This window comes from Dipteris shenzhenensis, chromosome 5 (assembly GCF_047967505.1).
Source record: "Dipteris shenzhenensis isolate YYH24624 ecotype China chromosome 5, Dip_SZ_1.0, whole genome shotgun sequence".
In the NCBI taxonomy this organism is placed as follows: Eukaryota; Viridiplantae; Streptophyta; class Polypodiopsida; order Gleicheniales; family Dipteridaceae; genus Dipteris; species Dipteris shenzhenensis.
Genome location: NC_141600.1, coordinates 58,138,442 through 58,163,204, shown reverse-complemented (window position 1 = coordinate 58,163,204; position 24,763 = coordinate 58,138,442). Strand labels below are relative to the sequence as shown.

The window sequence follows — 24,763 nt, the reverse complement described above, 5'->3', positions numbered from 1 at the left end:
AAAACCCCCTCAGAGTGAGGTGGAAAACAACCAAGGCTGAGGCTGAAAGTGCCACCTCAACCCTGTAGTAGTTTCAGAGAAGAAAGGAGAATCCTTCCATTCCCTGAAGAAAGAAGCCCTCCTAGCTGAGGCTGCACGGGAGTCTCCCTGCATACCCGTCCATACGGCCATCAAAGTATGTAAGATGTCTGTCCAGATACTAGCCAATGTGTGCGAGGGATGAACCTGAGTACCCTCCAAAGCCTCTGTGCATCTGGCTCTCCAGATATGCCAAGATGCTATGCTCGCTAGAATCTCCCAAGAAGTATCCACAGAGGCATGTACAGCTGTAAAAGGAAGGTATGGTACCACATCCAATGAACAGGACTCAATCCGATGACGTCGAACCGAAATGGCCCGAGAGGAGTCAACTCTCTCATAGAAAACCTGAGGTCCTGTGAGAGAAAGCCAAGCCACCGATCCCCATGTCATAAAAAATGGGGAATGGGCAAAGTGACTGAAAATCCTGGCTACCCCCCATTCTACTGGTTTTGCTTTCCCTACAGGGGGAATATGCGCTGCCTTAGACAGAAATCTTCTTCATGGGAGCTTTCTCGGTTCCCCTTCTACTTCTCATAGTTCAGATGGCTTGCCACATGTTGAGGATGGCTCTCCCTCAAATGTTTCAGATTTGCAGCCAATTATTGAGAATAGACCGCCTCATGTTTGGAGGCATTATCAACGTCATGAAGCCACTAAAGATGTTGATGCAGCTCCGAGTGGTACAGCAGAGGAATCTATTCCACGTTGGGCAAGGTTGACCATTCAAGATGCTAAGGATCAGCCTACTTTGGGGAAAACCAAGGCAGCACTCAGAAAAATCTGAAAAAGGTCAATTTTGCTTTGATGACCTCAGTGATGGAAGCTGAAAATGAGCCTCATAGCTTCAAGGATGCTCAGCATAATCAAGCATGGCAAAAAGCTATGGAAGCTGAGATTAAATCCATTGAGAAGAATGCCACATGGGACTTGGTTGATGCGCCCATTGGGAAAAATGTGATTGGCATGAAATGGATTTATAAGGTGAAATACCATTCAGATGGCACAGTTGAGAAATACAAAGCTCGTTTGGTTGCCAAGGGGTATGCACAAGAGGAGGAAATAGATTATGAGGAGACTTTTGCTCCAGTGGCCAAGATGACCACCATTCATTCTGTCATCTCTCTTGCTGCGTTTTATGGTTCGTCAGTGTACCAAATGGATGTCAAGACCGCTTTCCTCAATGTAGATCTTAAAGAGGAGGTCTACGTACATCAGCCCCAAGGTTGTGAGGTGAAGCGGCAAGAGCACAAGGTATGCAAGCTCAGGAAGGCTCTGTATGGGGCTGAAGCAAGCACCTCGTGCGTGGTATCACAAGATACATCAGTTTTTGCTGCCCCAGGGCTTCGTCAATACTCATACGGAGCCAAATCTGTATGTTTTGCAGCAAAAATCAGAATTGGTCATGTTGGTACTATATGTGGATAACATCATACTCACTGGCAGTGATTTGCAGAAAATTACAGCAGTGCAGTCCGCTTTATGTCACAACTTTGACATGACAGATTTGGGCCTATTGCATTATTGTCTTGGCATTGAGTTTTGGCAGACCCATGATGGGATTTCTATGTCACAGGCAAAGTTTTCGAAGGGGTTGTTACAGAAATTTAAAATGGAGAGCTGTAAGCCTGTGGCTACTCCATTGGAAAAGGGACTCAAGCTGAGTAAGCATGATGCTACTGAAAAGTTTGATGCCACTTTGTACAGGCAATTGGTTGGTAGTTTGATATATCTATGCTCCACACAGCCACTACGGAGTTAATGTGGTTAAGGAAGCTTTTTCATGACTTTCATCATGCACAGGATGGCGAAGCAAACTCTATCTTCTGTGATAGCCAGAGTTGCATTGCCATAGCCAACAATCCTGTCTTCCATGCTCGCATGAAACACATTGAAAATCATTATCATTATGTACGGGATTGTATTTCTGATGGCTTCATTGATCTCATCTATTGTCCATCTAAGGACAATGTGGCGGATATCTTCACCAAAGCCCTATCAACAGATCTTTTCCTACAACATCGACATGGCTTGGGGATCGGAAACATTCTCACAATGTCAAGGGGGGTTATGAAGTGATTCACAATGACATTGTTTTCATGTACTCCCATAGGTTGCATATCCATCTAGATGAATCTGTCCAACCATGGTACTTTAGGTACTGCAAGGTACACGTGAGACGTTTCCAGGGTACTTTCAGCCATATCTTTGAGGGGGGATTTGTAAGAGATTACAAAGATATGGTGTTGTAGGCATAAAGTCAACCCTATGGTTGACCAATAGTACTTGGGTACTATATATACCAAGTACTTGTATTGTTTCATTTGAACATTTCTATTGGAGCTTTCTTGTGTGTGCACTCTTGCTCACTTGTGTTCACAACCTATCTCCACTTTGTTCCTACAGTTCAAGCAGTTGGCTGAGTCCCTTTGTAGAAGTTTCTGGTTTGCATTTGTCACTGGACCTGCTTGGGAGCTTATGGGAGCCCTTAACCTATTGACACATTCTTGGAGTATTAATTTGGCTCCACGCCTACCTGTGCCATCCTCTAGAGTAGCTGGACCTGCTTGTGGCTGTTTTCTGGCCTTTCTCTTCAAGGTTTGTTTGTTTTCCCTTGGCAGCGCTTTGTTGGCCACAGCATTGGAACTCTCTGGTCATCTCTTTGAGGTACATTCCCATTGAATTTCTCTCATATCTCTCTTGGTTCTAGGGTGTTTAGAGAATTTTACTTAAGCTTTCATGGAGCTTTGCAGCTACTCTAAGTGTTTGAGAACAGCCATTTCAGCCTCGAGCTCCCCTCAGCCTGAGCCTGTGGCTGGTCTTTTTTCAGCTCATTTGTTGGAGTTCCCCTTAGCATGTGTTGGCTCTTTCCCACGGCTTCCGCAAGAAGAGCAACGTATTCTCAGTATGCAGGGTTCCGAGGCTTTTTGTCACCTACAGATATATCGGGGTTGTCGTTTGTAATATAGTGTAGCTTAGGACCTCGAGTCGTATTCCGGTGAGAGACGTAGGCTTAAGTGTGGTAAGCAAAGGTAGTGCATGCATGTGTAAAAGGAACGTGTATCATCATGGTTGAGGTAATGAAGGCTTTCACCTTCATTAGGGGTGGAGGGGTTTAGGAGGAGTTTAAGGGTTAGAGGGAAGTTCAGGGTTTAGAAATAGGTCCAAGGTTTAGAAGGAGGTTCCAAGGTTTAGAGAGAGGTTCCAGAGTTTAGAAGGGGTTCCAGAGTTTAGAAGGAGGTTCCAGAGTTTAGAAGAGTTTAGAAGAGGTTCCAAGGTTAGAAGGCGGATCCAAGGTTCAGGGTAGAGCATATGGTGGAGAACTCATCTCCCTCGTAGATCATGGAGGTTAAGGGTTGAGGAACTAAGGGTTCAGGGGGAGCATAGGAGTGGGAGAGGAAGAAGGTATAAGAGCATGGGGGAAAGAAGAGAGAGGAGGGAGCAGGAGGAGGAGGAGGAGGGAGGGGGAGGAGGAGAAGAAAGGAGGACGAATGAGGAGGAGAGGGAGAGGATGGGTTGCAAGGTTGGAGGAGAGGGGAGGAGGAGTTGCAAGGTTAGGACATGCTTTTGGACGTGGAGTGCAAGGAAGCATGGACACTTCAGACAATTGCTTGGAATACCAAAGTAGAACTCAACACAATGCCCCAAAGAGTGTGGGCTTCATTCCATTATGGGGTATTTATACAAGTTAGAGAGCTTCTCTCTCTGCATGTAGGAATTGTAAGACATTCTCTCTCTGCATGTAGAACTTGCATATAGAAGTTGCATGTAGGAGTTGCATGTAGAACATGCATGTAGAAGTTGCATGTAGAACTCACATGTAGGAGTTGCATGTAGGAATCGTATGTAGAACATGCAAGTTGGATTTCTAAAAGGGATTATTTCTAGCCTTATGCAAGTACAAGCGGAGCTTTGCCGCTACTCTACACACACATTCTGTACTACCTAAGTCCATGTTGGCACAGAGACAGCATACTCCCGGATCCATTTTATTACCCATCCTCGGGTTATGGCTTATATGCGAGCACGTAGCTGGGTTGCCATGTCTTTAGTCCAGTGGCTGTGGAACTTGTGTCCTGCCAGTCGATCTTGCTATAAAGCCTTGGCACCATATTATTTTTGCTCAGTTTCCAGGTAGCCTGTATCCACCATTTATTCGAACAGAGATATGTGGCGTGCTTCTAAGAAGATCACTCTTTGATAGAGTCGGCTTGTAATCTGAGCATCGACCTATTCATTGGGATTGAAACTGAGTGGAGGCAAATGGCTATCGAGGTAACATGGGACTTCCAGAATGTATTCCAATGTTTTGCAGAAGATAGCACTTAGGCGAAGGAATCGATCAATGTTGCCGTGCATTATTTGCTCATGCTGCTGAAGTGCTCAAATCATTGTGTCTTGGATATTTCATTCTACACTAGAGTATGGTTCGATCATTGGCCAATTAATGTTGCAACCTTCATCCAAAGTGTGTATGGTGGCTTCCCATTTTTTATGTCATGGAACTGCATAGAACTTGGGATGGGTTCTGAGACATAGAGGTGCACGTAGGTACTCTTTTAAGAAGATTACATCAAAGAGCTTGGAATGGCGCCAATCAGGTTGTGGATCCAACTTGCTTATCCAACCTTCACTAATTTGACGCTGGCGAAGGTTGGTAGGAAAGTTGTCCAAGGTCCATCCACCTCGAGTTTTCATATCAGGATATTTGCTCCAAAATTCCTTGATGGGTTTACTGGGAAGTGGTATCTCATCAAAATCATACCCATCATTCGAACTTGGCATGGGAGTGGTTAGATATGGGAAGTTGGATGTGAGATAGGCCCTGTCATCTTCCGACACTTCTTTTTGCTGGTGCGATGGGATCATCAACTGCATGGGTGGGATGTTGGTTATGTCATGCCTTGCAAATAATAGTAATGGCCTTTGTAGCAATGGCAACAAACCAGAAATAACCCTGAGGGGAGGACTACCCATGAGGCATACATATGCAATGAAAGCATCCGTCCTGAGTGCTATAAACCCGGCATGTATAGACAGGCAGAAGATATTTTTCTCATCTTCGGACAAGTCTTGGCAAATTATGCGCAGAGTTTTAGTCCCTATGGAACGTTCCCATTTGATTGTTGGATGAGCAGATATGATCCTGATTTGGAGTTGCTTCCATTGGATAAGCACGCATGCATTGAGTTGATCTTCCACTTGTAGAGCAGCCACAAGGTCTTGGTACACCACCGTTGTGCATTGTAGTGGGGCTTCATTGGTGTTGTCTTCCATTGCCTCATTGTTGTGTACTAGCAATTGGAGTTCAAGCTTGGAGATGATTATCTTTTGGGAGTGCATCTCATTAATTTTTTCTTTGTATATCTGGTAGATGGTTGTATATGCCTCCTTAAGCTTTCTCATTTGCAAGGGCACCTTTGCCTATTGAGGAATATCTTCAGTAGTATTGGACCATTAGTCCAAGACTTGTGCTTGTGAGGTGCTGGCCTCTTTAGCAGTTGCAAGTTGGTCCTTTAAGATTCTACATTCCCTTGTAAGCTCGTCAATGCTGAAGGCACGTACTGCCAAAGACTGTTTCATGTCTTCAAGCTTGCCTTTGCAATCTTGTTGCTCTTCTTCTTTGTGAATTAGAGTGAGTCGATTGTGCTACTACCTCTGTCTGCTGAGCATGTGCGGAGGTCAAGGAGTTATAGTAGGTCTGTAGGATTGCCATTGCTTATACTGCTGCTGTCACAGCTGTGTTTGGCTTTGGTGGAGTTTGGCGGTCACATCCCTCATTGCCTTCTCTTGAGCTTGGAGAGCTTGGTTCATGCGCACTTCTTCTACCTCCTCATCTATCTGCGCCCGAAGTACCTTGACCTCTATGGCGATTGCCTAGAATTGGTCTTCGATTTCTGCTGCAGTCTGTCTATCCAATTCTCTTACATATTCTTCCTTGGCCAAGCTAGTAAATCATAATGAAATTTGGATCATTTGGCTAGCTTGATGTTGGAGAATGACATACGGTAATGAGGACTGGCGATACTGCTGATACAAGTGGTGCCCATGTAGCCATCCTGATGATTCTGTAGTACTTGTGGGAGGTTGTTCCAATGGCATTTCAATCACTTGTGTAACAATAGTCATACTATTGATCTAGCACTAGCTCCCCTTGTGGCTCATCGACTGGCATGGCGTCGATGGGCGGTTCTAGTGCTGATGTAGCCTCAGGCTCTCGTGCCGATCTTTCCTCAGGCTCTGGTTGCTGCTGTTGTTGGAGATATATTGGTTGTAGTTGCGCACCGAGCTGTAGCATCTCGTGGGGCAATTCCTCAATTCCGACCTCTAAAATAGGTATTTCTTCTAAGGCATCTGCACTTGCCAATGTGATAGTAGGAGAAGTTGGAGACGGCTCCCATACTGGTGAGAAGGGAATGTCCAACTCCTCAATTGATTTTGGTGACTGAGGCAGAGTCATTTCTCGTTCTTGTAGCTCTTTTTTTATGATTATAGCCAATAAGTGTGGAATTTTATATTTTTGGCCTGATGAACCATCTAGTTTTTTTGTAAAGAAGATGACTAAGTGCTGGATCCAGTCTTGCTTTAGCTTCCTACTCAGCAAAGCAAATGTGCAGAGTGGAAGGGATAGATTCTTGCCACACTTAACCCCCAAGATTGTGGATAGGAATTGTGCTGCTTCCTTGAGGCGATGGTTAAGGATGGTGCGAAGTAATATGCCGTCCCTATGGATCAGTGTGCCCTTGGCGAGGAGAGGCTGTACTTCGAGAAATTTTGCATCGGCAGGCCGTGTAGGGTATTTGGCACCTTGTGTTGGGAGTGAGAAAGTTCTTTGAATGACTGTACTATCAAGGATAATGTTGAGTGGGCTCTGATGTATAGTGATTGTACCGTACTTACCAACCTGTGCATCGCTGGTGTGGTAAGAATGGAGAAAGTCCCTGATGTATGTGGTCATTGTAGGACTGTCCTCCAAGGATTTTAGGCTCTCATGCAAACTGCCTAGACCCCTTTGCTCTAAGTAAGATGTTGCTTCCTTGAAAAGAGCATAAGTCGATGTAGGCGGCTAAATAAGTTCCAGTGATTGGGCCCCGTCAATGGTTGTGTAGGCCGGTGATGACTGGGGTGGCATTTGTTCTTAGTGGTCATGCACTGAATCCTCCTCAGAGCTATCGCTCTAGACCACAAATGCTTGTGGTCGCCGTGGTTGAGAGGATGTGGATGGCTGCGAACTTTGGAGGGTGTCTCATGGTTGAGGCGGTGGACTCTTTCTGCGCATCCTCTTTAGTGGCAGCATTTTTTTTGAACCTGCATCCATGTGCATGTGGTGTACCATTGATCATTAGATTAGTTGGCATGCAGGTATGACCTTTGTGTGTGTTTGTGAGAGATCTTATTTTTATACATGCTTTGAGAGTGTGGAATGAAAGTGTGTGGCACAATTATTCATGCAATCATCTATGTGTCTAAGCGAAAGCATGTGAGTGCACGTGACCTAGTAGCTAGGTAGGGACTAACTATATTGCTTTTTTTTTGTTGCTGGGATTTCATAGGGCAGCTAGAACTCAGGCATCACTTCTGAGCCCTAGGTTGAAATCGATCGATGCTACCTATATGTGCGAAGACGTACATATGCAAGTGAGTGCTTGTGATACAATCTAATCCTAACTAAGGAAGACTTGGTTTCCCAAATCTTCGTTTTTGTTGGGAATGGCTTGCGTGCTGAAGTAGTAGTGCTTCAGTCGGCTCCCATTTATTGTTGTGTTGAATTGGACTCCATCCAATGTTTCTAGCAGCACAGCTCCAATGGGATTCATCTTTCTTGCTCGGTAGGGTCCTTGACTTAGATACTTCAGTTTTCCCTTGTGTACTTTGGCATTGTATAACAGGACCAAGTCACCTTCCTTGATGTCTTTAGCTTTAAGATTTCTGTCAAACCATGCCTTTCTTCTGCGTTTTTCTGTTGTCATGGCATGGTAGGCGACTAGTCTTATCTCTGTATGCTTCTCCAATTGATAGAGTCTTTCTTTCAAGGATTCATGGTCTCCCATGCATTCCTGTACTGACATACAAGATCCTCGCCAGTGTCTTGAGTTTGTGGTTACAGCCTCATCTTACCGACATCATCCATGACACACAGACTAGGTTTGTCGAGGAGCGCAGCATCTTGGACAACATCTTCACGTTCTGGGAGACAGTGGATTGGTGGTCCAGGGAGGAGTCACAACCACTGGCCATCCTTCTCTTGGACTTTGAGAAGGCCTACGATAGGGTGGAGTGGTCTTTCCTGGAGGGCACTATGAGGAGATTGGGTTTCTCAGAGACAGATGGGTCAGAGGAGTTTCAGTGCTATACGCAGGGAGCTCTAGTTAGATGATTATCAGAGGACACACAGGCGAGGCCTTTCCTCTCTCTCGCTTGGTTCGCCAAGGCTGCCCACTAGCTCCCTTCCTCTTCTTGTTTGTAGCGGAGGCTCTGGGCTACTATTTGAGATCACAAGTGGTGGGTCTCACAGGGTTGAGGCTCCCAATCAGGCAGGAGGAGGAGCTCCTTGACTTGGAGTTTGCAGATGACACGGCCTTGTATGATGAGGGTACCACAACGAGTCTAGAGAGAGTCAGAGACGCCTTGGCTATCTATTGTGAGGCGTCGGGGGCACGGATCAACTGGACGAAATCCATAGGCTTCTTCATGGGATTTGAGGAGGCACAGGAGATCCATGAGTGGGGGAGTGACTTTGGTTTTAGATGAATACCGCAGGGCTAGATAGCGAGATACCTTGGATGCCAGGTGGGTATTGACATTACAGCAGAGCAGTAGATTGCCCTAGTCCTTGAGAGTGTTCGGTGCAAGCTTCTCTATTGGAAACTCTCCCTCGCAGGTCCCGCGTTAGTGGCAAACGAGGTCCTTCTTGCCACTGCCTGCTATATTGCCTCTTGTTGGTGCTTTCATAGAGGATGCATTGGGCAGCTCCGACGGTTGGTACGGAACTTCCTCTAGGCGGGTTCAGACAGCATGAGGAACACTAGGGCCCGAGTATCTTGGCTGACGGTGATCATGCTGCAGGCACTGGGAGGCTTGGGTATCATTGATTCGGAGATGTAGAGCAGGGCCCTTCTGGGGCAAGCTGGTGGTTTGTGGCCTCACCCCAGGTGCCGAGCCTTGGAAGCTCCTCTTACAGAGAGGGCTTGTGAGGAACACCCTAACAACATTTGTTGCATAAAAACCATTTGAAAAATGGGAGATTGACTATGTGGGTCCCATCTATCCAGCAGCAAAAGGAACACAGGCACCCTACATCATTGTGGCCACTGATTACTTTACAAAATGGGCTGAAGCTAAAGAAATCAGAAAGGCAAATGCCAGAAGCACAGCAAGATTCTTATACGAGAATGTGATCACCCGATTCGGGTGCCCCATTGAAATTGTGTCGGGTAGAGGCACACATTTTGTCAATGAGGTAATCCAAGAACTCTTGTCTAGCTTTATGGTAATCCATAGAAAAGGCACACCCTACTATCCCCAAGGGAATGGACAGGCCGAATCCACCGACAAAATATTATGCATTATCCTCACCAAGGTAGTAGAACCACAACGTTCTAATTGGGCAGAGAAATTGAATGCAGCCTTATGGGCATACATAACCACACTCAAGGTCAGTACAGGGACATCAAGCAGAGTGATCGGCCTCCACTATTGGATATATGACCTATCTCCCCCTTTCGGGATCAAACAGATCCACCCCCTGCACAAGGATTGAGGGAGAAGGCTTGAGTCGAAGGCTTGAGTTGAAAATCTCCTGGCAATCTCCAAGAAGTTCCGAAAGAAGGCCGGAGTCAAGTCATCCTCCCCCGGGCACTTCTAGGTCGAGAGAGCCTTGAGGGCCAGAGCTCCTCATCAGTGAATGGCTCCTCAAGTCTGCTGCATAAGTCCCGCGAGACTACTGTCAGAACATGATCCCAAACTAGCTCTCAGTCATCCTCTCTCTCTGAAAGAGCTTGCTATAAAATTCAGTGGTCATGTCAACAATCTCCTGTGGATTAGTGTGCATGATGCCCTGCGAGTCCCAAAGACGCTGTAGCTGTGTGCCAGTCGATTGGGGCCCAATGGTCTGAAAGAACTGCTTTGTCATCTTGTCCCCCTGCTGTACCCATCAGGCCTGAGAGGAATGGTAGGAGAACTCAGCCCGTCGCAACTCTGTGTCCTGAAGCTCAAGACGAGTGCTCTCTAATCTGTCACTAAGCCACTGAGAAACTGAGTCCTGCTCCCTGATCCTCTCGATGGAGGCAAGGTCTCTCCTCAAAGCCCACTCGCGCTCTTGAAGGTTCCTCCTCCGCCTAAGGGCATGAGACTGTAACTCCACATTGCTCCTCTGAATCGCATCAGCCACCCATGCAGCCCAGCCCTCACTCGGTGCCATCTCTGAGTGCTCCCAGATCATGCCATAACCTACTGAATCTCCTCGTCCTGCAAGAGGTCCTCTGGAATACGAACCCCTTTTGGGGGAGACCTCGGCGGGGCTGATCCAGGTGACGTACCACTAGAGAGTGATCAGACATCGTGGTACCTGCCAGAATCCCGATAGAACCAATGCCCAGTCCCCAACATAGAAGTGGTCTAATCTCTCGTTCAAGATTCCAATCCTGGACTCTCCCGTCCAAACTCCCATTTGAACTCCCATTTAAACTGCCCGTCCTAGTGAGCTCACCCTAATCGTAACCTCTGAAGCCAAAGTCTGTGAGACTGAGATGCAGACCCCTCCACTCCGTCCTATTGCGGGAGACCACACTCCTCTGGACCTCTCCCTGGGAGAAGGTGATGGCGTCGTCTGATGTTTGCTGCTGAAAACATGTGCTCCTAAATCATAAGGATGTCCATTGCCCGCCCTACCACTGCCCTCTACAACTCCTGCCGGAGCATCATGTATTGCGGCTGATTACAAACACGGTCGTGGAGCCCGTGTACGTTCTAGCTCACTATGGTCCAGCTCATGAGGACGGGGGAGTCGGGAACAAGGCTCTCCTGTGAGTGGGTGCCTGTCCTAGAAAGACTGCCTTGTGTGATTTTGCTGGGGGTTTGGAGGGCGAGTAGTCAGTGTCTGTGCGGCGTCGTACTAGGGTGGATACCGACTCAATACTAATCTTCCATGCCCACTTCATCATGAAGGAGGCTTCCACCCCGAACAACTCCGCGCACGTCTGGAGGGGCCAGAAGTGTGCCTGCTCCACCTTTGCCTCCATCGGCAATCTGATAACTCATGTCGCCAAACCACACACCGACTCCTCGCGCATGAAGCTCAGCTGAAAGTTTGCCTCCGTGCCATGGGCGTACCAAAGATCTAGTCCCTGTGGTCCCATTCACTTGTCCATCATGAGCATAATCTGATTACCTAAAATAGCATCAAACACCTCCGGGGACCACTTCTCCAACCCTGTGGAGGCAAACGAAAATCTCCAAACGGGGTGTGTCCGAGATCCCACTGCACTGATCAAACCCCCCTTTCGGGACTGAAGGACCATGAGCGTGACCTCCAATGGTAGAGGGTATGAGTCCAAAATTTTCAGATAGTTCCAAGGTCCTAACCTCTAGAAGTCCCGTGGTAAGGGATGCCCAGGTTAGAAGTTGGGAGCTGCTGACCTGCTGCTACAATGAGGAAGCAGAAGGGGGCGTCGTCGTTCCCTTGCTTGATGGTAGGGGTGTCGAAGCAGAAGAAGCTGCTATTGAAGCGGAGAGGGGGGGGTGGGAGAGTGAGAGATAAGGACGCGGGGGACAGAGGGCGGGGGGCGGGTGATGAGGGTGACCGTAGAAGGGGGGTTGAGGGGGAGGGGAGGGGGCGGGGGGAACCCTGGGGGGGGAAGGGGAAGTGAAGAGGAGGAGGGGGAGGGCCTAAGGAAGGGGGAGGAGGAGGGAAAAGGGCGACCACAGGCCCTCCCTGCTGATCAGGCTCGTCGGGGCTCTGGATCTCGGCTCCTCCATGGCCCTCGTCGGGCCAGCGTTTGCGGCTTCCGCCATCGCCGCATTTGGAGCTCTTGGGGCTCTCTGTTGCTGCAAGGGTGGGTGCGGAGGCTGAACTTCTGAAGCTGGAGGATCGATTGAATGGACAGTGGCCTCTGCTGCTGCTGGGGGAGGTGGCTCCTGCTGTTCCTCTTTCTAAGCTCTCGGTCAACCTTGTCCCTCTTCCTGTGGTTGGCCCTTTGTCTGCGGCGTTTGCGCACCTGCTTGCTTGGTTTCTTTTTCTTTTTAACCTGTGTCGAGTTCCCTTCTCAAGGATAGTGATCAAGTCTTGTAAGGTTTGAAGAGTTATGTGGACTTTTGGAAACAAGGTGTGGATGCTCGAGCTAGTGAGATAAATGAATCCCACATCTATGAGTTTTTGGATCTCCTCCCTTACTATGAGTGCATATTTGGAATTCATAGGATAGGGACACTGTTGCATTGGCATGATGTCATCTATCATGGGTGTAGTGTACTTCATGACTTCAGTGGGCACACCCTTCATGTCTCTATACTTCCAGGCCATGCAGTCCTTGTATTCTCAAAGCAGGGCAATGAAGGCATACTCCTCGTTGGGGGTGAAGTCATCTGCTATGTATACCAATTGTGGCTCCGCCCCTCCGGTGCTAGGTTTACTTCCTTAACTTTGGTTGGGCCGTCGTATCCTTGGAAGCAACCTTCTTCTTGGGTCTTGGCCTGTTGGAATAATATTTTGCGGTCTTCTGTTGTTAGGCTTTATAATGAGAAGGAACCTATCGCAGGTCATCCTTTTCTTCATCCTCCATTTCCTCCACTTTTTGGGTGGCTTCTCCCTTGTCCCTAGTTCAGGCTTTTGGAACTTTGGAGCTTCGGACTTGTCATCCATGGCACTTATGGAGCCGATTGGCGAGGTAACTCTACTCAATCGAGATCCCCAATTGGAGGAAAACTCATGGTGAACAGTAGTGGCCCCACATATGTCAGCCAATGGAGGTCCGATTTGACCCTCACTTCCCCCTTGCTCACCTCGTGGGGTTTGAGCATATTAAACATTTGGAGGGGCACCACCGCATTCAACTCTTCACGCTCAGGGGTTGTTATTTGGAACCCTATTCTTTTTGGGATGTCAATATTTGCCAGAATGTGCATCCAATTTTGAGAGAACTCTGGCTTGGGGAGAGGGGCATACCAAAACTCATCTGCCTCCTTCTGGTCGCATTCTTTCTCACATGTTTGGAACATTTTTAGGGATGTGGTCTTGTCCGTTGTGTCGGATTCCACGGAAAATAGGTGTCTTGACAGTGGGTAGGCCTTGTAGGTGCGCAAGTCCACTCACACGATTTGCTCCTCATGGAGCAAATAGATATTGTCCATGCGCCACAATCATGTATGGGTCCAAACATTCGCAAGAAGGGCCTTCCTAGGATGACTTAATATCCGGCTGCCGGGTGAAGTCCATAACCACAAATCAAATAGGGTATGTGAATCCAAACACCTTAATGTTAATACTCGTGAGAACTCCTAAGGTTTAGCAGTTCCACCGTCGGCTAGCTTCACTACCAGATGGGTTCGGTTGTTGAGGGAGGTTTCCCCCACGTTTTCCAACATTCTTTGGTACAGACACTTACCCCTACTCCTCCATCAAGGATGGCGTAATTATTTTGGTTATGGTAGGTTATGGGGATAGTTGCATTGGTGTCATTACCTTTGAAGTATTGGCCTAATTTATTGATGGGAACCTTAGGTAGGTTTCAGCCCTCCTCCCGTGGTTGGTTGTCTTCAAGGCTAGTAGGACCGTGGGCCAGAATTTGAGTGTTCATCCAGCTTGAGAGGTCTCACCAGAGGGTAGGATTCCCCCTTAACAAGTATGCCATTGGCATCTTGACCTCTATGGAGAGGAAGGCCGCTAACCCAAAAATATCAGGTGGTTCTTGGGAGGTCTCCCTTCCACCGATAGTGGCTCCTCAAAGCCATAGAGGTCTTCCTCCTCTCTTAGGTTTTGCAACACTAGGTCCTCTTGAAACATCCATTGCATCAAGTGCGAAACTTCTGAGTTATCGGAGTTGGGTGGTTCCTCTTCTTCCACTCTCTCTGGCACCCTAATTGTGTTCGCTCCCCTATAAGTTGTTAGGTGGTTGGGGTGGATGGTATCCGACCCTCTGTTGTCCTTGAGTCTATGCTCAAATTTCTCTTGGCATTCATGTACCAGGTCCTAAGCATTTATTAAGCATTGTTTCTCCAAGACTGGGTCACGAGAGACTTGCTACAAGCTGGGTTTCTATTTCTAGAATACAGGAGGATCTTTTTGTTTCCCTTTCAACTGGGCTTTGACCCAGTTGAAGAGGACAAGCAGGGAGTTTCTGTTTTCATCAGGTTCCCTGGTCTCCCCTCAGTTTATCACCGGCTTCTTTCAGTTATTGGCGAGAGGTTTGGTGTGGTAGCAGAGATCCCCCCTCTTCCTGACGAGCCCTCTTCGGCTGCTGAGGCAGTCAGGATGGATGGGGTACCCAGGGTTAGGGTCATTGTCTAGGACCCTAATATTTCAGATGACCACATCATGCTATAGCGACCCGATGGGTCATTCTTCCACCAGAGATTTGAGGTTGCAGGTCAGCAAGACCAGTGCAAGATTTGTAGATCCTTGGGGCACTTTGCCAGAGATTGCCCAAAGAAGAAAGAGAGGCCCATAAAGCAACCAGCTTGTACTAGCTTACAACAAAGAGCAGGAGCATGACCTACCACTCCACAGGCACAGCCTCAGACATGGGCTCCCCCTCCTCCTAGGGTTGCTCGAGTCCCTCCTACACCCCACACCACCTCTGGCCCACAGTGGGTTAGGCCCTCTACTTCAGATCATTCTTCCACCGCTTCGGAGGCTACCCCCTTGGAGCCTCGGGAGGCTAATGCCTTGGATCCTAGCAGCCCAGTTTGTTGGCACCTTGTCCGTTATCATGAACTATCCCCTTTCTCCCACTAACACTAAACTTACTGACTTGGTTCTCTAAATTTCCTACCTTGATAGCTTGTCAACTCGCAATTCACTTGATTTCACTTACTAACTGAGAAATACTAGGTTTAATTCCCAACCCAGTGCTGTGCTTCGTGAAGATGCTCACTCTTGCAATCCTAAAGTAGATGTGCTCGGGTGCAACACTCGGAGGTCAAGGCTAGCTAACGGGAAAGATCCGTGTGATGACGGTAGAATACTGAGTTACTATGCACACTTAACACTTAGTAAAGTATTGCAACCAAAATAGAACCAAGGAGACAGTCAAATTTCTCAATCACTGAATCAAAGTCACTTGATACAACCAGCTTGCAATGAACACTCCCTAACCAATCAACTCAAGTCAGAGGAAGAGGACTCGGCACACTACTCTCTTCTCTTCCTTGCCTATTACAACATTTCTACCTAAAGAACCGCCTTCTAATTGAGTGTGTGCTTGGTGCACCAACCGCTACTCATCGTCGATAAGTCAAATTTCCAGAATCAACTGCACCTCTTGCTGCAAAACAAGTGTTCGACTACCTCCACTACTTCTTGCTGCTCGGTGACCATGTACAAGCTAGCCTAACCCGGGGCTAACAATATGATGTTCTGTAGTAATCAAAATCAAACTAATATAGCTGAATTTATCATGGTCAAGGATTTTGTAAATACCTCAAAATAATTCCTTTGTGGTGGATATGCTGCATTTGTATTTTGGAGAAAGTGAAAGGCTACACTTGCTACCTTGTAAGAGTTATTTTCTTCATTGAGAGATACCAAATACCATCTTTCTCGTCAAAGATAATTTTCTCATTGGAAGAATCGGTTATCTCCTTGTTCTAAAGTAGGACATAAAATATACTTTTCTTCTTCTCAGCACAAAATCGTACTGCCTTTTTGAAAATTTGAGTCGTAAATGACACTCTTGGATTTGATTTCCACTCAATTTCATACTTTGTCTCAGAGTCCTTAGAGCAAACTAACTTCACTACTGATATTATATTAATTTTTAGATAACGAGAATGGAAAGTATTTTGAACGAATGGCTGAAGATGCAAGCATCTTGGATGTATCTAGAGCCAATATTTGGATCAGCGGATATACTTCAGCAAATGCCAAAGGAAGGAAAAGCATTTCATGCTGTTGATAAAGTCTGGAGAAGGATTGTGCCATCTGTTATGAAGACCAAGAGTATGCTAGAGGTAAATCTTTTGGCATATTTGAGCCCTTCTTTATTGAAAATTGTCAATAACAATAGCCTCTCCTTGTTGATGAGAGATCCGGCCAGATCCTTGCATTTGTTGAACCCATCAATCTTCCCATATTGTATTATAATGCAGCTTGGGATGTGATCATATTCATTCTTTTTTAAGAAGAGAGAAGACATACATAGTAATTTTTCTAGCTCACGCTGTAGTGTAACTTTCTTAAATTTCAAACATACAAGTGTCTCCTTTAATAGCTTAAGTGATCCTACTCATGTGGTGTCATGGTTTTTGGTTGGCTTTTGGATTTCATAGGCTCTTATCTGACACTTGCACCTGATCATGATGCAAAGTGTCTTCCCACATCTTGGTTGTCTACTTGGCCTCCTTGCCACTAGCTTTTGGCTGAGCCGGACCTCACCTGCTTGCTATAACCCAACAATGTTTTTGCCTCCTTTTTTTGGCATAAAATGGACTTATCAAAGAGACAGTCCAAGAACAAGGCACTTAAGGCACAAATAGAGCACAAGAAACAAGTGGTAAAGTACCATTGAAAGCCTAGGTTTGAAAGTCTTTCTTTTTTAGCAAGAGCATTCTAGCTCCCAATTTGTGGGTTGTTTACTTGGTGAGTTGTTGATGTGAGAGTAGTGACTGGTTATTTTCTTATTACAACCCTTTTGTTGGACTTAAGGCCGGTTTCACGGTCCATTTCTAGGATATCACCATCTTCTTTAAGGAGGTGAGCATGGGATTGTCTTTGGTGCAAGTATTGCTTGCTGTAATTGAATTATAACGAGGAAAATTCAGCAAGTATGTCACACTGTGAAGAAGATTGGGATATGGAGGAGTTGTCCTTTCAAGATGGGCATCATATAGTAGGCAGGAAGGGAGGCATAGAAAAAGATACACTCTTTTTATATATAAAAATTCCAAATAAAAGAAAAGACAATCATCATCCATAGAGAAAGTCTCAGGAGCATGATACTTCTTTACTCCTGAGCCATTCACGGGTGCTAGTAGCTTTTTGCCCTCCAAGGTAGCCAAGTAAACCCCTCCACTGGGAATAGGCCCTGTCTAGCCACTGACTTGTGCTTCAAAAACTTACTGAAATACAGTAATACCAAATCACCAACTTTGAATTCACGATTGCGGAGGTTTCTATCATGCCATGCTTTTTGCCCATGCTTGCTAGGAACTGCCTCTCTGCGATGCTCCTCTAGGGCTCCATGATCGCATAACCTTTTGAGGGTGCATGCCTCTAATCTGTCATCCATCTCTGCCATGACCCTAGTAGTCTCCATGTGAAACTCATAGGGCATAACCGCCTCTAGGCTGTAAACCAGTTGAAATGGTGAATACCCAGTGCTGGCCCTATATGCTGTCATGTAGGCAAAAAGAGCGGCTAGTAGTAAAATATCCCAATCTGCCAAGGACTTAAGACACAACCGAGTCAAGATATGACACATGGTCCGCCGATTGGAGCTCTCAACCAAGCCATTGGTTCGAGGGTAGTATGAACTAGATGTCTTGTGAATGATTTTTTGTTGGGTGATGATATTAGCAATGACATCATTGAGAAAGTATATCAATCATTAATTCCACAGGACATCCAAACCTTTGGCACAATAGATTTTTTGACAATACTTGGAGCAATCTCTAACATCCAGTTTGTGTTCCTGAAGAAAAAGAATGTCTAGGGAACGTCGTGCAGGCAACAGCGCGGGGGGGGCCGTGCAGGGAGGCAACAAGACGCGGGGGAGTAGGCTGCAGCGGGGGGGAGCAGCAGCAGGCGCGGGGGGGAGCAGGCTGCAGCACAGGGGGGGAGCAGGCTGCAGCAGGTAGGGAGGGAGGGGCAGCGTGTAGGGGAGAGGGCAGCACGCGGGGGAAGAAGGGGAGAGAGGGGGGGAGAGGAGGGGGCAGCGAGGAGGGAAGGGAGGGGGCAGCGAGGAGGGGAGCAGGAGGAGCGGGGAGCAGCAGCCCAAACAAGTAATTCTTTAGAGGATAGTTGTCTTTGTACACACTTTGTGTACACACACACACACACACTTCTTTAGTGAAAACTTTTGCGACCTAAAAAAAGAGGCAGCCAAAAGTACAACTGAAAATATCAGTGTATGCTAGATATACATCATGATCTATGCACTGCATTTGCAAGCAATCAAAGAAAGATTGTTGCAAAGAACGCTTAAAAAAGCCAAATAGGGAAAATTATGGATTGCCAAAGACTTTACAGTTTTCGTCTGTCCATAAAGTCTAGAGTGTCCAATAGCGAACCCAAACAAAGAAAATATGAAGCTCCGGTTTGGGTGGATGAAAACCAAAGAGCCAAAAGAACTTCCCAAAAGGAACAGTTAGGAATCTCGCTTGCAAGTGCTACCGAAGAAGATCAATGAACTCACGAGAACATGGACAAAACCAGAGCAAATGAGGCACAGTCTCCTGAGAACTCAAGCATCTGTGGCAATGAGCAAGAGAAATATGTCTACGAGCCAACTGTGAAGATAGTGGGAGAGAGGGAAGGAGTCTCACTTGCAGCTTTCTCACATACACAATGGGGGAATACACACAAAGGTGGAGGCTGAAAACAGTTTTCCTCTTCTTAGTTGTGAAAGCCAAAAGAACTCTAGTACAAAGAAAATAGAAGAACCCTATATGTGGGTCTCAAACCAAACTCAACTAACTAAGGTGGCATACTAACTGAGCCACAAACTAGAGTAGATAAGGATAGCTGTCATCCAGCTATTATTCGTGGGCGGTGTACCAACCGCATCTCCAGCTAACAAGTCGGTGACATCAATACACAACGGTCACCCTGGCATATCGCGAGTGGAGCTCGATATCTCAACACTCCCCCTCGAGCTCAATCCCAATTCCTGCACACACCAAGCAGGTCTCTGAACTTGCGCAGCTTCTCTGCGCCCAATGCCTTCGTGAATATGTCAGCTACCTGATCCTCTGTGCTGACATAAACTAGATCAATAAGACCTAGTAAAACCTTCTCCCGCACATAGTGATAATGCACCTCAATGTGCTTTGTTCTAGCATGATAGACTGGGTTATTTGCCAAGTGTATACTGCTCATGTTGTCACAATAAATGACAACTGGCCCATTTGTAGTCTGATGCATATCATAGAGTAGCTTATGCAACCAAGCTACCTCACATGCAGCCATTGCTGCACCCCTGTACTCAGCCTCTGTGGTCGACAAGGCAACTGTAGGCTGTTTCTTGCTGCTCCAAGTGACTGCAGCACTCCCAAAAGAGAACACATATCCAGAACACATATCCACTGGTAGATCGTCTATCAGAAATACTACCAGCCCAATCAGCATCAGTGTATCCATGCAACTGTATCTGAACCCCAGCCTCGTAAAATAGTCCATACTGCAATGTGGACTTCACATACCTGAGTATGCGTCTAGCCGCATCCAAATGCGGTTTCCTTGGAGCCTACATAAACTGACTTACCAATCCAACAGCATAGCTTAGATCTGGCCTGGTAATGGTCATATAAATCAAACTTCCTACTATGCGTCTGTACATAGTAGGGTCTTCCAAAAGCTCACCTGCATCTGTGCTCAGCTTCACATTCTGCTCCAAAGGAACTGAAATAGGCTTACAGCCTGTCATCCCATATTTGGACAGCATGTCCAATCCATACTGCCTCTGCAAGTGCTGTATCCCACTTGGTGATCTAATCACCTCAATGCCCAAGAAATAACGCAGCTCTCCCAAATCCTTCATCTCAAACTTCTGCCTCAATAGCATTTTCACATGAAGGATATCTTCATCACTATCACCTGTGATGATCAAATCATCAACATAAATGACCAGCAGCATAATCCCTTTCTCTGTTTTTCTCACATAGAGTGAGAAATCTGCCTTGGAAATCTGAAAGCCAATAGTGACAAGATATTGTCCTCTCTTGTCAGACCATGCTCTAGGTGCTTGCTTCAAGCCATACAAGGCTTTCTTCAACCTGCAAACAAACTCGGGATGAATAGCATGAACATAACCTGCTGGCTGCTCCATAAAGACCTCTTCTTGCAAATCACCATGCAAGAAGGCATTCTTTACATCCATCTGATGTAAAGACCATCCCTTTGATGCAGCCATAGCAATGGCTGCTCTTACGGTTGTCATCCTTGCAACCGGACTGAAAGTTTCTTCATAATCAATGCCATATGTCTGTGCATACCCCTTGACAACTAATCTTGCCTTGTATCTATTCACAGAACCATCTGCATTGTGCTTGATCTTATAAACCCACTTGCAGCCAATTGCATTCTTGTCTTTAGGCAAAGGCACCAATTCCCATGTAGCATTTGCATCCAAGGCATCCATTTCTTCATCCATGGCTTTCTCCCATTTTTCATTTCCCATGGCTTGCTCAAAAGAAGTGGGTTCTGGTTCCTGTATCACTTTGACCATATAGGCATAGTGAATGGCTGTAAATCCATCATATTTCAGCCTATCCACAGGATACCTAACCCTGGTAGATCTGCGCAAAATAGGCTCACTTCCAGGTGCTCTCAAAACATCCCTGGTCTTCCTTACTCCAGGTGTAACAACAGAAGGAATACCCAACTCATCATCAATGCTCTGTTCTGAGCCACTGGATTCACCATCCACATAAGAGTGACCTGCATTCACATCAAACATGGGCTGATCTATCTTCTTTTTTCCTTTTCGTGATACCTACGTACCACTATCTGCATTGCTTTGAGGAGATTCTCCTGATCTCAATCTACCTGTCCATGGCGAAGTATGTGAAACACTGCTAGAGGACACTGCAGGTCCACTGATATTTTGTGATTGCTGCTGTAAATTTTGTGCAGCATTACCATTTTGTGCATCTACATCAATCATCATATTTACTGGTTTATACCAGCTGCTCATCTCATAAAAAACAACATCTCTGCTCACTGTGAACTTACGTGTAGAAGGGTTATAGCATCTATACCCTTTCTGCTGCAGAGAATAACCAATAAAGACGCACTTCTCAGCCTTTGGATCCAACTTGGACCTCAACTCATCTGGCACATGAACATAGGCAATGCAACCAAAAAATTTCAAATGAGAAATGTCTGGTTTCCTACCAGTATACATCTCCTCTGGCGTCATGCCATGTATTGCTGCAGTGGGAGTCCTGTTCATTATGTAAACTGCTGTAGCAACTGCTTCAGCCCAATAATAATCTGGTAGAGCTTTTTCATTTAGCATGGCCCGAGATACCTCTCCAATATGCCTGTTTTTTCTTTCTGCAATTCCATTTTGCTGTGGGGTATGACTGCATGAATATTGCTGCTTTATGCCATGCTCCTGCAAGAACCTTGCAAACTCATTTGAGAGGTACTCTCCCCCTCCATCTGACCTTACGCATTTTATTTGCAGGCCTGTTTCTTTTTCAACCATAGCTTTAAAAGCTTTGAAGTGCCCAAACACTTCACTTTTCTTTTTCATAAAATACACCCAAAGTTTTCTGCTGAAGTCATCAATAAATGTGACAAAATAGTGACAGCCTCCAATAGATGCAGCTTTAGTAGTCCACACATCAGAGTGGATTAATTCCAATGGCTTTTTACTCTCTTGAACATGCTTAGGAAATGGTTTCCTTGCCTGTTTTCCAAATTGACAGGCTTCACACACCTTATGCATTTCTGCAACCTTGAATTTAGGCAATCCTGCAACAATATTTTGGGCCTGCATTGATTTAAGTCGCTATACATTAACATGACCAATGCGTTTATGCCAGATATCAATATCTGCAACTACACCGGTCCCATGTGCAAACATTGCTGCACTCAATTCAGGCATGTCCGCATCCAGCGTAAACATCTTGCCTTTCTTCTTTCCTTTTGCTATCAAGCGACCGTTATTTTTCATATCCTCAACAAAACATCCATGAGGATTGAATCTGACGTGCAAGCCCTGCTCAACCATTTGACCAACAGAAACCAGGTTCTTGGTGATGTTCGGGACATGGAATACATCAGACAAGTATTTCTTTTTCCCATCCTGCATAAACAAAGGAATTTTACCAATCTGCACAATAGGATGTGCAGTATCATCACAGTCTCCACAAATCCTGGTTTTTCCATTTTCCTTGCATCCTGCATCCATTCAGCATGACCTGTCATGTGGTTTGATGCACCTGAGTCAACATACCACACATCATTGCTTTCTTCTGCACTTGTCACAGAATTGGTCATGTGCTGCACCATAAACAAATGCTCATTTCTGTCATCACCTTGTCTACTAGAGGATGCATAATTGCCTTGCTGCAATTTTCCATTCATAATGTCATTCTGCTTTTTGTAGCAGTCTTTAGCCATATGCCCCATTTTACCACAGTAGTAGCATTCAACATTGCTGTTTGCATTTTGGCCTCTCTGCCATCCACCACGACCTCTTTGGCTCCCCCTGCCTCTAGAGTTACCACGTCCTCCTGCATAGGACTGGTTTTCTTGAGTTTGCTGCATATTCTGATTTCTACCACGGCCTCCAGATCGGCCTCCTCTACCTCTGCCTCTACCCCTTCCAACATTTGAGTAGAAGACAGTTTCTTTTGAGGTTCCTCCTGAAGAAGATGCACCACCATTTCTCTGCTCTTCAGAAATTAGAAGAGCAATCAACTCCTCAAAATCAGGAAATTTTTCACGGACGGCAATGGATGTCCGGAACTGTGCATAATCCTTTCCTAGACCATTCAAGGTCACAGAAACTAAATCGTCATCATCCACTGGCGACCCAATGGAAGCAAGTGCATCCGCAATTTTCTTCACCTTCATGTGGTAGTCATTGATGCTCATATTTTCTCTCTGCACACATTGTGCAGCTCCTGCTTGAGCTGCATTTTCCTGGCCTACGTATTTGTGCTGTACATTTTAGCCAAAGTATCCCATGCCACCTTTGGCGTACTTGCATCCTGAATATGCACAATCATTGAATCTGAAATACTGATACACAGCCGGTACATAACTTTTCTGGCTCTCTCATGCCATCCTTTAAATGCCTGCATTTCCTGTTGATTGGGAACATTAGGAAGAACTAGTTCTTCTTCATTTCCTGTAATGAACTCCCAGTAGCCTTTTCCCATAAGGAAATTCGTCATTCTAAACTTCCATGCTTGGAAGTTGTTCTTGTTAAGCTTTTCAGTGACAATCTGTGAAAGAGAATCAGACGCCATTACAGAAGACTGCAAAATATTCTGTCACTGCAAAAAACACAGCTTCTGCCTCACAAGGGCAAATCTGCAAACCTGACAAAAGTGGTTTTTGACCACACAGTCACTTCCTAGTGACGATTTTACATCAACAGGCAATAAGGATGATTCTGCAACTCCCAATATCTCTGCGCACAGGCATACGATGCAATTTCTGCGGCAACTTTTCACCGACCTGCAGAACAGTGGTCGCACAGCAAAAACAGGGCCTTTTTCTGAGTGCCTGCGGAGAACTTCCGCCTCCAAAACGGGCCCCGAAATGACCTCGAATAAAAAAAACCAACACCAACATCTGTCCAGATGGAAAAAAACCTAGAAGCACTCGCTAGAAGAAAACCTGTTGCCGAAGAGGAGTTTTGTAGGCCCAAATTTGCTGTAATCTCTTTCTCCACCACTTGGCTGGGCAATGCATTTTCCAAATAGAATTGCCTTTCTCTAAAACCCAAGGTTGACACACACACACACACATAGAGAGAGAGAGAGAGAGAGAGAGGTTAAAGAGAGGGATAGGGGGAGATGGAAAGAGGGAGAGAGAGAGAGGGAGGCACATAGAGAGAGAGAGAGAGAGGGAGAGAGAGAGAGACACACACACACACACACACAGAGGGAGAGAGAGGGGGGGGATCTAGGTGGATAGGGAGATAGATAGAGAGGAAGACAAAGAGAGAGGGAGACAGAGAGAGAGGGGGGGATCTAGTTGGAGAGGGAGACAAAGAGAGAGAGAGGGGGGGGGGATCTAGCTAGAGAGGGAGATAGAGAGAGGGGGGGGATCTAGCTGGAGAGGAAGATCCCCCCCTCCTCGTGCTCCTCCTGGTCTCTGTCCTCTGGTATAGCGTGTGCCTGAGCTCTATCAGGCTGGGCTCTATCACGCTCCGGTCTGTGCTGATGGTCTCTAAGGTAGTCTCGTCGAAGCATAGTGGCCTCCCTGACATAAAGAGCTAGGCAATGCTGATCCTCGTAGTCCATCACTCGTGAGAGAGGTCCAAAGCCATCCATGAAGAGACAGTGGAATCTACCTCTGAGCTCATAATATAGCGGGCATCTGCAAATGAAGTGCTCCTCTGACTCCACCTCTCCCATGGTGCAACAAGGTTAGATCCTGGTCTCTCGGCCTGGTCGCCATCCATCCTCCATGCGTCGCATCCTACTAGCCTCTATCTCGAGCTGATGCGAAGAGACTCTAAGCTGGCCAAGGGCAATCCTCAGTGAGTGGCACATGTGGATACCTGTATAGCCTGGTGGAATGACAAACCCATCCTCTGAGATCCGAAGGAAGTGGTCACGATATGTGGCC

The 24,763-nt window shown here is 46.3% G+C and overlaps 1 protein-coding gene across 1 annotated transcript in view; it reads left to right on the top strand.

Annotated features, from left to right (window-relative positions):
• Positions 1-24,763, top strand: part of LOC147902241 (uncharacterized) — a 180,072-nt gene that overhangs the window by 31,673 nt on the left and 123,636 nt on the right. The window contains 1 exon segment of the mRNA XM_087374462.1: positions 16,054-16,242. Coding sequence (XP_087230588.1) covers positions 16,054-16,242 — 189 coding nt within the window.